This window comes from Stegostoma tigrinum, chromosome 14 (genome assembly GCF_030684315.1).
Source record: "Stegostoma tigrinum isolate sSteTig4 chromosome 14, sSteTig4.hap1, whole genome shotgun sequence".
In the NCBI taxonomy this organism is placed as follows: Eukaryota; Metazoa; Chordata; class Chondrichthyes; order Orectolobiformes; family Stegostomatidae; genus Stegostoma; species Stegostoma tigrinum.
Window position 1 is genome coordinate 20635374 of NC_081367.1, and position 14331 is coordinate 20649704.

The 14331-nt window shown below is 38.9% G+C and overlaps 1 protein-coding gene across 10 annotated transcripts in view; it reads left to right on the forward strand.

Moving 5' to 3' along the window:
* Positions 1-14331, forward strand: part of LOC125457503 (nicotinamide/nicotinic acid mononucleotide adenylyltransferase 3) — a 78721-nt gene that overhangs the window by 37802 nt on the left and 26588 nt on the right. For 7 of the 10 annotated variants that reach the window (XM_048541773.2, XM_048541779.2, XM_059651040.1 and 4 more), the window contains one exon: positions 3908-4011. The exons of the other annotated variants lie outside the window; for them this stretch is intronic. In XM_048541773.2, the coding sequence (XP_048397730.1) occupies positions 3908-4011 (104 nt within the window). The remainder of the gene's footprint in view (positions 1-3907; positions 4012-14331) is intronic. 10 annotated transcript variants of the gene reach the window in all.

Below are 14331 nucleotides of genomic sequence, written 5' to 3' on the forward strand. Positions count from 1 at the left end.
ATTGTTTTAATGATTTTTATAATCAGAAACTTGATTGTGCTGAATATAGTTAGATTTTATTTGATAATTTACCTGGCAGATTTCAATCACTCCACCATCTCTACCATTGGTAGCTGTACTGTTTTAGCTGTGTTGACCACGAGCTTTGGAATTCCCACCCTAAATATCTCCACCTCTCTCACTCTTTACCTCTTTGTTCTTCCTTTAAGATCCTCCTTAAAATCATTTTTAAAAATCAAGAGTTCACAGAGAGGGCTGAATGTAAAACAATCACCATTGCTAGAGTGAGATGCTTGGTAAACTATTGGGACAGAAGGCTTACAAATCCACATAACTGGATGGCCTGTCTCCTCCAGTCTTCAAAGAAGTGGTGGTATAGGTAGTAGGTGCATCAGTTATGATCTTCCAAAATTCCTTAGCTTCGAGAAGAATCCCAGTGGTCTGGGTGGAAGGAAATGTAGCACCTTTCATTCAAAAAAAGAAGAAGGCAGGAAGCAGTAAACTAAAAGCCGTTTAGTCAAACATTTATCATTGGGAAGAATCCATTATTAGAACGTTAGTAAGATATTTAGAAAATCACAATATGATCAGGCAGTAAATAGCGTTAGATAAAGTAACATCATGGTGGATAGAGGGAAACTAACAAATGTAGCCCACTTGGATTTCCAAAAAGCATTTGAAGAACTGCCATTTCAAACGTTGCTGGATAGAATAAAGAGCAGATTGTTTGAGGGATAGCATTTTAGCATGAGTAGAGGATTAGTTAAATAACAAAGCAGAGAACAGGGATAAATGGATAATTTTCAGTGGCAAGCTGTTAGTAATGGAGTTGCACAAAGCTCAGTGCTGCATCTCCACTATTTACTATCTATATAAATGTTTTAGGTGACGGGACCAAATGTATGGGTACGTAGCTAAATTTGCGGTCGACACTAAGATAGGCAGGGAAATAATTTATCAAGCGGAGTTAGACAGTATGCAAAGGAATTTAGACGGGTGAGTGAGTGGAGAGAAAAATAACTGAGTACAACATGACAAATGTAAATTTATCCACTTAGGCAGTAAGAATGGGAAAAACAGCTTACATTTTATTTGAGTGATTACGGGATTCAGTGGGAAAAGGATCCAGATGCCTACATACATGAATCGTCAGCAGGTCGCAATGCAGCTATAGCAAGTGATTAGGAAGGCAAATGGAATGTTACTGTTTATTACAAGAAGAAAGAGAATATAAAGGTAGGGAAGTTTTACTACAGCATTACCATACTGTATACTTTGGGTCTGCTTATTTGACAAAGATATAATTGCTTCTGAAAAAGGTCAGAGTAGGTTTCCTCAGATAACAAAATGTGGAGCTGGATGAACACAGCAGGCCAAGCAGCATCTTAGGAGCACAAAAGCTGATGTTTCGGGCCTAGACCCTTCAGAAAAGGGGGATGGGGAGAGGATTCTGTAACAAATAGGGAGAGAAGGGGAGGCAGATCGAAGATGGAGGTTTACTCAACTCATTTCTGAGGTGTAAGACATAATGAAGAAAAGCTGAATGGTTAGGCCCATATTCATTGAAGTTTAGAGTAGAATGAGAGTTGATCTTATTAAAACTACAAGATCTTAAAAGGCGTGATGGATTGATACCTGGAGGATGTTCCCTCTTGTAGGGAAACCAGCATTAAGAGGTTTTAAGGCAGGGCAGGAGATTTTTCTCTGCAGATAATTAAAATGTGGAATTCTCTTCTCCAGAATTTAAGTTTATTCAATACTGAGTTAGATTGCTAATTGTTTGATAAGGTAGTGGCAAGTTGTTGGGTGCAGATAGGAAAGTGGAGATGAGACCACACGTGGATCAGTCATGATATTGTGGATTGGTGGAGCAGTCTTGAATCTAATGGTCTGCTTCAGCTCCTGTGTGCCTCCTTGACACAGCTATTCTTTGCTTCTCTTAATCCCTCCTTATGTAGCTTGGCACCAAATTATGTTTGCTAACATTTCTCAAGTGCTTTGGGATGTTACTGTTAAAAGAATTATATAAGTAAAAATAATTGTAGCATGATAAATTAGATGCTACTGCTCATACATCTGACCCATAGGTGCAATTCCCTTACTTATACACAGTTTCTTTCAGATTATAAAAGTTAAATTTTGCAATTTCTGAAAAGACTTGCCCAATTTTTATACATGTGAACTGATTAAGTATTTAGGTCTTTTTTTTAAACTAGCCACACAGGAACTTGCAAAGAATATGACAGTGTGTTTACATAGGCTACTAAAAGAAATAAATCTTGACCATTGCATGCCATGGAGGAGTTTGAAAGTTCTATTTGGACATTTTGTTCTTGCTAATGGAATGTGGTTAGAGATTTTTGATTACGTAACAGTATAGACTTGATATCTGCCTAAATAGTCACAGAAAGAAAAATCCATTGAGGAAGTGTCGAATTCATAACGCAACTGGCTGAAGTTTTAATGCCGTAATTGATTTGGGCGGCACGGTGGCTCGGTGGTTAGCACTGCAGCCTCACAGCACCAGGGACCTGAGTTCAGTTCCAGCCTCGGGGCGACTGTCTGTGTGGAGTTTGCACATTCTCCCTGTGTCTGCGTGGGTTTCCTCCGGGTGCTCCGGTTTCCTCCCACAGCCCAAAGATGTGCAGGTTAGGTGGATCGGCCATGCCAAATTGCCCATAGTGTTCAGGGGTGTGTGGGTTTTAGGGGGATGGGTGTGGGTGAGATGTTTAAGGGGCGGTGTGGACTTGTTGAGCCGAAGGGAAATCTAATCTAATCTAATTACTGAAGAGATTTTTAAACCTGATTACCACTAGAGGGCATCATACAATTACAGGAAGAGAAAAAAAGCAGGAGGGCATTTGATTTGAGCGATTTATTGTCACACGAACCTTAGTACAGTGAAAAGCTCTGTTTATGAGCAATACAGGCAGACCATAGTAAGAAAGGACAGACAGATGATAGGATGAAAAAGGACTTAGAGGCATACAGGTAACATCTCACAGGATGTACCCGAGGCAAGATCAATATTAAAGAGGTCAGCATTGTTTGAAATTAGAGAGTCTGTTCATTAGTGTGTTAATGGCTGGGAAGAAGCTATGTGTGTGTGTGTGTGTGTGTGTGTGTGTGTGTACCTTTTGCCTGATGGAATATTTAGACTGGTGAAAACTTTGCTTACATGCATTGGATTAAAGCTTTCTAAAGGCTTCCTGAATGTTTTCTCCTTTCTCTACCTCACCCTTTACATTATCTCAGTCTGCTTACATGGAAGTGCCAATGAATTTTCCTGTCCCAACCTTGAGTGTCCTCCATTCTGCTTATCTCAGTCAGGACTTGGTATTGTTAATAATTATGCCAATTGGTTATCCCCTGATGGACTAAATGCTATTTACACTTGACCTTTCAGACCAGACTTGCATGAATGGTTGGACTGTTAGTCAAAAATCAGCTCCAGTGCATTTTTAACAACTACTTATATTGTTAGGGTTACTGTTCTCCTATAAAGTCATGTGCGCATTTTCCCTGGATCCGATTGCAATTTAAACTCTACATGACCCATATACCAGTTCTTTTTACCGTAAATGAGAATAGAATTAGTGGATATTATTCCATTGTGGTACATCTGAAATGAGTATTTCTCTTTAAACATGTCTGCTTGATTTGCAGAGCTTACTCTGACGGAGGTCAGGGAAACAATTTGCCAGTGAGAAATAAAAGAGAAAATGGGTTACAGCTTTTGTAAAACCTCTTATTTGACCAGCAGCTAGGTGCTGAAGTTGGCTAATTAATTAAAACCTGAAGCGATGCCTTGTACTCTTTGTTCAGAGTATTAAATGCAATAATCTCCTTGCACGCCTTGGATTGGATTATCAAAAACACAAGTCTTACTGTATTCCTTTTTTTGCAGGCACCATTACAATGTGTTGTTTCACCAATATCACACGAAGAATGGAACGTCTGCAGAAAGCTCACAAGTTCTAAAACAGGCAGATTTGTCCGATGCTCAGCCAGGTCTGATTTTTTTTTTTAATTGCCACTGTTTATTTCTCTCCAAACTTTTGGGATTCCACATGCTCAGTTTTCTTTTTCTTTGTAGATCTTCTCCCGACACCTGCTCCTCAACATAAAAATGCTAGACCTTCACATACTGCGAAGCTGCAGGCCCCTAGCTATATCCCTCAGATACTTCACCTGAGTGGTTAGATTTACATGTGCATGTTGACGTTGACTGCCACTGGACTGTTCCACCATGGGGATATCAGAGCCAAAACTGAGACAATTGGACAGAGATAAGAAGTGAAACTCCTATAGTCAACGTTGCTCCCTATTCTCTCAATACCTAATGATAGATCCCACAGGGACTGTAGCAGTTCAAGAAGGCAGCTCACAACCACCCCCTCAAGGGATTGGTAATAAACATTGGTTGAGCTATTGATGCTTGATTCCCATGAATGAATTTTTTAAAATGCCATTCGTTACTCCCAAAATATTATCTGTGACTGAAGACAGAACAGGGATCAAACCTGGGAGACCTTCATAGTCTGATTGTCTCATACTGACTATGTTAACTCTTAAGCCATTTGGGAAGCATTTATGTTTCTTCTTCTTTGGATCAAAGGAAACTTTTCCTGTCTAACTAATTTCTGGCTGTCCTCCAAATTGATATTTAATATTTTTCAGAACCGAGGATGTCCAAAGCATGAGAAGCTCTGCCATTCCCCTCTTCTTATTTGGCTATCAACTTGTTAATTTAAATATGGAAACATTTTCAAGGTTCAATAGAAGTACTAATCCATTCCAAGTGGCAGCAAGTATCACAGCATTTTTGAAGAAAGCGTGAGGGAATGGTGTTAACAAATTCTCAGCACACTAGTCCTCTACTGTAATCTTTTCAAATTGGACATCAGTATTCAGCTTTGGAGTAGATTGACCCAGATTTTGCTAGTGTGCATTGTCAGTTGGAATTTTTCTTTTGCCCTTCATCTGAAAATGTTTTGTTGCCCAAGTTGTTGGAGATCCAAGCTAATAATAGCAACGTGGTATCTGGGGCCTTTGTGAATGATTGGATTAATAGGCTATCTCCCTTACCATGAAATTTTAATGATTGAGTAAAGAAGGGAGTTGTATGTATTTGAGTTAAATTGGGAGCATAAATTGAAATGGAAAGGAGAAAGATTGGCTTAAGAGGAAAAGAGACAAAGGAAAATAGGAAAAATATTAATGTTTAGTTGTATGAATTGTGGGGAACAATGTGTGTAAATACTACTTAACTGGAGAGCGAAGTTCTGCACTTTTAAATTCCTTTTTTAAGATGAGAGACGTTGATTTGCTATTGCAGAAGTGCAAATCTTGAACATCTACCAACGATGCATTAAGTAGCCGTGCTCACTGCTAATTATTGCATAAGTGGAAGAATTCCACAAAACCTATGGAGGGGTTGAGGCTGAGCTGCCATTATGACGAAGATGATGGTGGAGCACTGTGAATCATCCAGCAACTTGTAACAGGAATTTTATAATTCCTGAGTAGCTGTTCTCCATCACAAATTGCTGGACTATTTCCACATTGTTAAGGACAAGCATCATTAACTGCATTGTCTCGGCAGCAAAATCTGGCCTGCTAAATTAAGTCTGCCCTCTCAGGTGGACATAACCAATCATGTGTCACTATTCAGAGAAGAGCAGGGTGTTGTCTTGAGTCACAGCCAAATACTTGTCCTTCAAACAGCATCACCCAAAAAAGGTGACCTGGTCATTTATTTTATTGCTATTTGTGAAACTTTGCTGTGCACGAGATGTGATTCCCTATGTTACAACAGTGACAGGTCTTTGGTAGTATTTCATTGGCCATGAAGCAATGTGGACATTCAAGGGTCATGATGTGCACTGTATAAATGCACATTATTTCGTTTATTCTTTATTAGTGTGTGGCCTTCTGAAAAATTGGCATTTTATTTCTAATTTATTTTCTAAACTTCCAAATGAAAAATGAATTTGGAAACTTTCAGTTTTTGTTCTCCCTGGGATAGAATGCTCACTTCTGTACATTGTCTGAGTAAGTATATCAGTGTAATTTTTAATAGAACACTGACAAGACCTCTGAGAAAGAAAACATTGGCAGGTTCTAGACTTCTTTGGGAGGTGAAACCTCGGTCTAATCAAGGGGAAGAATGTTGACAGGAGCCTTCTCCTGTGATTAACACTCAGCCGTTTCAAATGCCCACAAGTCAGATGTAAAATAGAATGGAAGCAGGCTACCAAATGAGTACTGTACTACTTTAACTAGTCTCAGAAGAGTAAATGTTTCTGCACTACTGAGAATCCCATTTTCCACAATGTGCATTCCTTTGATCTCTGACTGACATTGCACATTTATGTTCAGAAGCACCAGAATTTGTATTTCCCTCGGCTTTTATATGTACTAAAAGTTCCTGCAGCAGTCCCACTTTTTGCAGCATTGATAATAATGACAAGCTTCAGGAAACAGCTCTCCACCGCTCTACTAACTCTTGTTTAATTATTTAAACTGTGTTTTGGTTTTACAGCCTGTTCAATTTATTGGCCCACTTTTAAAATTCCCTGTTGTACTCTGCGATCTTCCTATACGTGTGCAGCCTGCTTAATATAGTAATATCTATTATTGTGGTCCTATTGTGAGTTACAATAAGAAAGTTCTTAATCAGTAATTAATGCTGTTTCTCTTTGCTCTCTTCATATGGTCAGCAGAGGAACTAAAAGCATTGCCTATTTTCCAAGTGCCTTGGATTATTTTGTGTGCTTAAATAACGAGCAGCCCTAATCCTGTCTTCAAAACCAAGCCCAGAGACATATGTAGCCTATTTACAGAGTAGCTATTGACTGAGAAATAAAAAGAAAGTTTTCAATAAGTAATGATGGTTAATAAATAATTCAAACCCAACTAATCTCTTCTCTGTTCTGGCGTCCTCAAAATCTAAATATATCATGCTTGGATCTTCACACAGAGTGCACACTCACCAGTCAGTCACCTGTGTGTCCCTTCGGTTTCAGCTGATCGTCCTGATAATTCTAAAGGAGCTGGTTGTTTTTGTCATTGACTGACAAACACACTCACTCAGGGAAAGGCTTTACTCTTCCCTGCAAAGGTGATCAAAGCCTTTCAGGAGTTTATCACATTATGATTATGAGGCAAGATTAATACTTTAGTATGAAGCTATAGTTGAAGGTAGAATTTGTTTTTGCGGTTGTGAATGGTGTATGTAACAGTTCCTTAAAAGTCACTGACCATAGTAAAGGCAATGACTAAGCTGCAATAAATAAAGCAGGTTGATGAATCACAGGGAGAGAGTGAAGCGTTGTTCAGAAACTGATGTGCAAAGTTGCAGGGCTTGTGAGGATGGAGTAAATTGCAGGCCACAATTCTCGAAGATTATCAACAGCAACCTGCATTTATACAGCACCTTTTAAACTAGTAAAATGCCCAAGGTGCTTCACAGCAAGATCAGACATGATTTGATATGAATCTAAAGCTGGAGAAATGAGGAAAGATCAATGAGTTACATTTTGAGGAGCGTCTTAAAAGAGGAGGGAAGCAGAGAGTGATGTCTGGGGAATTTTAAAGCTTATTGCCTGGACAGCTGAATGCATAGTTACCATTGTGAGTAATAGGGTCATACGGTATTGAAACAGGCCCTTCGGCCCAACTGATCTATGCTGACCAGATTTCCTAAACTGAACCAGTCCCATTTTCCTGAGTTTGGCCCATATCCATCTGAGCCTTTCCTAACCATGTACCTGTCCAACTGTCTTTTAAATATTGTAATTGCACTGGCTTCCACCACTACTTCAGGCAGCTCATCCACATGCGCATCACACACTGTGTAAAAAAGTTGCCCGTCGGTCTCTTTTAAACCTTTCCCCTCTCACCCTAAAGCTATGCCCTCTAGTTTTGGACTCCCCTACCCTAGGGGAACAAAACTTTGTCGAATGAAGTATTGATGCAGGTCATGTCATAGCACCTTTCAGCTAATGGGATACCTTTAAATTGTTGTTGACGAAACACAGTAGGCATTTTTTTTTATGTGGCAAAACCCCATACTCAGCAAAATGATGATGGCCAGACAATCTGTTCTTGTGATGTTGCTTGAGGGATTAATGTTAAAGCGACATTGGAACTAACTTCACTGCTCTTCTTTGCAATAGTGCCATAGAATTTTTGACACACACCATTGTCAGGTTATGGCACTGGAAGAAGTTTCAGAGATATGGATGAATGAGGTCTTTGTAGCATTTGAATGCCGATCATGTGATATTTGGCTATCCATTGAAGAGCACAGTATTTTCCTTTTTTTTTAAATCCACATCTCTTATGCTGTATAAGCTGGTCATTTGAAGTCTGCATTGTCATCTCATGAAAGCACAATCCTTGCCACCAGGGCTGTAGAGAGCAGCTGAAGGAGGAGAAGAAGGCAACTTATACAGTCTTCTTTTTGACCAGGCAGTGCATGATTGACAAAATGCCGTATTACTTGGTGAGGATGCATTGAGAGGAATGGTCTCTGGAGACACTGAGCGGGAATGGAAGTGGTTACAGCTTCTGCTGTGGGCCCTACTCCTCCTCTTCTCAAGCTAATTTTGATGCTGCAGAACAACCACGAGGACATTAAGGAATGCAAGGCTGTGAGCGAAACCCTTAATGTGAGAATCGAGGATTGCCACATGGCAGACCCCTACTGTAGACTTTAATTTTAAATTACAGTACAAACTTCCAAACCCGTTATAATTCACTCATAGTCAGAGAAAGTTGATGAGCAATGAACATTCTGATCCTTTTAAAGAGTACAGCCTCGAAAATAACATTTGTGCTGTTGCCTACTTCAGCTATGCAAGGTAGAGAGGGCGGAGAATGGAGCATTGATGTTGACATTGATACTACTGGATGAAGCTAATATTATCCAATGACATTACCACCTGTTTACTCATGCATAATTGGCACACAGTCCTCGTGCCGTTGCTCCTGACGTACCCAAGAATGGACCTGGCAAAGAGCAAGATCAAAGTGTGTACTCATTGGCCGAACACAATTCTGGATGCAAAATGGCACTGTAGGAGTGAAGGTGCAGGCACTGCAGAACCCATATCTGCAAACCATAGTTCAGTGATGTAACTGTTATGCTGCTGTAACTACTTTTAAACCAGGTCTTCTTCCCTTCCCTTTATTTATCTCTTTGAATATAATCTAATTCTATTTTGCCCTGTCTCCTTTACCATCATTCCTTAATGTCTGATTGGTTGGGAAGATTAACTGTTCATTAAATCCCAGATGCATTGTTGTCACCTCAGTGCCATTATCAATTCATGACTACCGATAGTCTGTGCCACCAAATTATTTTGACCTAGACGGAGAGTGAAATGATTTAGTTCATAGGCTATGACCCTCTGCAGTACCTTTGAGGACTATATGTTCTTTGTGTTACTACAGTGAGGTAGGAGCACTATTGTGCTGATTGCTGTGAAGTAATTTTAATTGTTGTGGTGATTTGTTTGTGTCAAAGATGGTTTTAGACATCTGGAATGATAAAGGAGAGAAAAAATGTAAATGGAACAAATGAAGTTGATATGACAATTATCCAGCTGTTTTTTTCCTTCCCTCCTATTACATGCTAATACACACATGACTAATCTGATAAGAAGTGCATTTGGCTGGGGACATGTATAAACTGGACGTAAATCTAGGCAATTGATTCAGTTTTGCAGAGTCTTTATTCACGGTTTTAATCCAAACAGAATGTTTGTTTTTGTTCAGATACCTGTGGGAAATGATGGCATTTGACTCTCATTACAAGCCACCATATTGTTACAGTAAATAAAATGTGAGGCTGGATGAACACAGCAGGCCAAGCACCATCTCAGGAGCAGCTCCTGAGATGCTGCTTGGCCTGCTGTGTTCATCCAGCCTCACATTTTATTTTCTTGGAATTCTCTAGCATCTGCAGTTCCCATTATCTCTGATATTGTTACAGTTGTTGCATAGAAAAAAATGTGTACCTCTCTCCTTTAAGAAGTATGAACCTGTGTGAACAGAGCAGACGATGTTGTAGCTTTCCAAACAGTCAGATTAAATAATCTTTTCCAAAGTATGCATTATATGAGGAAAAAAGTGCAGATTAGAATACTGAATTCAATGTAAAAATCATTTGCAGTAAACAAAATGAAAAGAAGTAAAGAAGAATGGGGTTAAGAGGGAGATGAACAAAAAAAATTTAGATCTCAAATGACAATTAAAATCTGAAAAACTGAGACTCTGCATTTTTTAAATTTAATTTTCCATGAAAAAGAGAGAGTTAATAAATATAATGTAAAAGTCAATTTTAAATGACACTGAATAGACTAGATGTCAGATCTCTTGGTGAGGTATGAACTTAATGAAATTTGTGGAGGAGCTGGGAAACTTCCTAATTTCTGCATTTCTTCTTGCAATTATCAGAGGTTGCTCTTTGCTTTACTGCTTAATGTTGATGACTGACAGTTCCACTGTCAACTTCCTGCTACAAACTCTGGAATGCAGTGCACAAACAATGATTTGACTCAAGTGAACAGTGCTGGTCTGACTTTTGCAGTAATTTGTTTCTATATATAATGTTGATCATTAGAAACTGGAAAATTGGATCATGGTTTCATCCATGATTGTTAAGTTTAGATCAAAAATGCTTGAAGAAAATGTGATAAAACTTATTGGATTGGGACTGAGTGCTTTAATCAGATCCTGTTTAGAGTCATAGAGCTGTGCAGCATGGAAACAGACCCTTCAGTCCAACTTGTCCATGCTGACTAGATATTCTGAATTAATGTTGTCCCTTTTGCCAGTATTTGGCCCATATCGCTCTAAACCTTTTTCTTTCATATAATCCATCCAAAAGTCTTTTAAATGTTGTAATTGTACCAGCCTCCTCCACTTCCTCTGGCAGCTTATTTAATATCACACTATCCTCTGCGTGAAAGACTTGCCCTTCAGGTCCCTTTTAAATCTTTGCTCTCTCACCTTAAACCTATGCTCTCTAGTTTTGGACTCCCCCAGCCCAGGAAAAAGATCTTGCCTATTCATCCTATCTATGCCCCCCATGATTTTATAAACCTCTATAAAGTCACCCCTCAGCCTCCACTCCAGGGAAAATAGCCCCAACCTATTCAACCTCTCGCTATTGCTCAAACCCTCCAACCCTGGCAACATCGTTGTAAATCTTCTTGGAAACTTTTCAGTGCCGTTCCTACAGGAGGGAAACCAGAATTGCACACAGTATTTGAAAAGTGGCCTAACCAATGTCCTGTACGGATGCAACATGACCTCCCAACTCCTTTATCCAATGCACAGACCAATAAAAGCAAGCATACCAAATGTTGCCTTCACTATCCTATCTATCTGCAATTCCACTTTCAAGGAGCTATGAACCTGCCCTCCCAGGTCTCTTTGTTCAGCAGTGCTCCCTAGGATCTCACCATTGTGTATAAGTCCTGCACTGATTTGCCTTTCCAAAATGCAGCACCTCACATTTATCTAAATTAAACTCCATCTGCCACTTCTTGGCCCATTTGCACATCTGATCAAGGTCTGGTTTTACTCTGAGGTAACCTCCTTCACTGTCCACTACTCCTCCAATTTGGTGTCATCTGCAAACTTACTAACTCTACCTCCTCTGTTCATGTCCAAGTCATTTTTAGAAATGATGAAAAGCAGTGGACCCAGCACCAATCCTTGTGGCAGACTGCTGAAAAGCATCCCTCCACCCCCACTCTCTGTCTTCTACCTTCGAGCCAGTTCTGTTTCCAAATACCTAGTTCTCCCTCTATTCCATGTGATCTAACCTGGCTAACTGGTCTATCATGAGGAACCTTGTTGAACACCTTACTGAAGTCCATTTATTGAGATAATTCACGCCTTTTGATTCTTCTATCTCCTAAAAGCTAGTTTAGTTTGGATTTCATTCATTACCACTACAATTTTCTCCCATTTTGTTCCACTTTTCTTGCGAAGCATATCCTTATCCTTATCGCAACAGTTGCAACCAGGATTCAGGGCAATGTGACCTATATTAATGACATTCCATCATTAGCCAGCCGAAGGCATTTCTCTTTACGTAAACTTGAAGTCATCCAAAAAAACTGGTCTGCTCTAACTTGCACAAATTCACATTCATTGTCCACTCCTGGTTGTAAGCAGCCCCTCGATGTTAAAATTCTCCAGCTTCAAGTCTTTTCATGCTTTCTCCTGCCCTTATCCCTAACCACCTCCAACACTTTAACCCCGAAAGATATCTGAATTCCACTATTACTGGTGCCTTGCTAATTTTAGTCACTCTAGCGTTGGTAGGAGTGCCACCAAAAAGCCACCCTGATGGCTAAAATGTATTCCCTAATCATCACTCTCTTTTCTTCTAAACGATGTTCCTTTAACCTACCTATTTGACTAAATTGCCTTTACCACCTTATGGAATTAGATTTCAACTTTTTTTTGACAATGTCTCTGTGAATTTTCTAGGAATGTTTTATGACCTTACACACCCTATCAAGCCAGGTTCCTCAGAGTAAGACTTAATTTTAACTAAGTCTTACCCATTTGTTTTCTTTCTCCTTCACTGTCAGCTCACGAACCACGTCAGAATAAAATAAAGATTTTGCGGATGCTAGAGATCTGAAGTGAAAACATAAGTTGCTGGAGAAACTCAGCTGGCCAGATGAAGAGTCACCAAACTTGAAAGATTAAATCTGCTTTCTTCCCAAAGATGCTGTCAGACCTGCTGATTTCCTCCAGAAATTTCTGGGTTTTTTTACAAGCTGCTTTGGGTTCTTCAAATATGTGTCAAGGTCCTTTGTGTTATAATATTACCCAGAAATCCCATTGTTTCCCTTACTTTAGAACGTATAGATTACCTTGGCTTCTGGTGCAGTAAAATATTTTTCATGTTGCTTTCTACCACATTTGTAACGAGGTCACAGCCATTTTTGCGGGAAGGCTATTTTTTTACTGTCAGTTTCTGTTCTGTGTGTTTTTTAGCCGTTTATGACTTGCATTAGTTTTCTGATTCCCAAATATCTTTAGCTTTTTACTGAACTTGGTTACATTTTGCATTTATGGATGGTAATTATTGACTGTTGTTTAAATAACGGCAGCCCCATTACTTTTCCTCTATTACTTAGAACATAATGTAGCGTATTTAAAACTAATTTAGAACAAAAATGATGGAAATAATTATCAATTAATGGCCTAGATCTTCCAGTCAGTGGCAATGCTAGATGCAGAACTTAGCAAAAAGTTGTTTCTTTCTCATTGGACAACATTGCCCACCTCTTCTGGAATCTCTTGACGTTGGCCAAAGCATAAACAGACTCGGGCACAATTTTTGTAACTTTGCTTTTTGTGACCTTTTGGAGTCATGCTTTCTCAGATTTACATAAATTGCTGCGTATGGTATATTACTGTGAATGTCACTGAAAACACTCGGTTGAAATTCTGTCCAACTGGATTAAAAGGGACTTCAGAATCTCCTTGTTTAGAATGCAGGCTTCCAAATTCTTTAGTAAGGTTTAACAAGGAATATTTCCTTCATTATTAACTGTTCAAATGTCACTGCGATAAGATTTTTTTTGCACATTGTCCACCAAATTTCTTACAATCTTTTAAAATCAGATGAAGAAAACCATTTGTTGTAATGCAAAGTACGTCAGAAAAAGTTGTAAGAGTAGAATTTCACTGTGTTAATAACATTCCAAAGTAATAAGATGTACTATAGTGTGTGAACCAGTAAATCAATGCCTCCATCAACTTTACAAAACATCTTGTACAGCAATAAATCAAATGTGCTTAGAGAAATTAGAATGATGTGTTACACGATGTAAGCTCACAATCTAAATCATGGAAATTTAATCTGGAGAAGATGACTTTTTTGAACAATAGCTGTTTTTACTTTGTGCAGGTTAAAGTGCTTAATGAAGCATAAACGGCAATAACCACACAATCTATTCATTATATTACTTTAATATATTTTTTATGAACACTGATAGGATACTAAATATATCTGTGTTCTTTAACGAATTCACTTTTGAGTTTGTGATTATCCTTCTTCAAAATTGTCATGAGAAAACACTTACACTGAATTGGGAGTGTTAGGAACCACTGGAGCAGACATGCATGAGTTTTCTCAATAACAGGCTGACCTTCACATTCTCAAGACTTTCAAGGAGAGCTGTTGTCTGGTAAAGTCACACAATTTGCATTTTTTCTAATCTGCTGAATATGGGATGAGAAAAGTGATTCGAATTTCTGTTTTTAATTTATTCCTAGTGTGTAGGCCCTTCC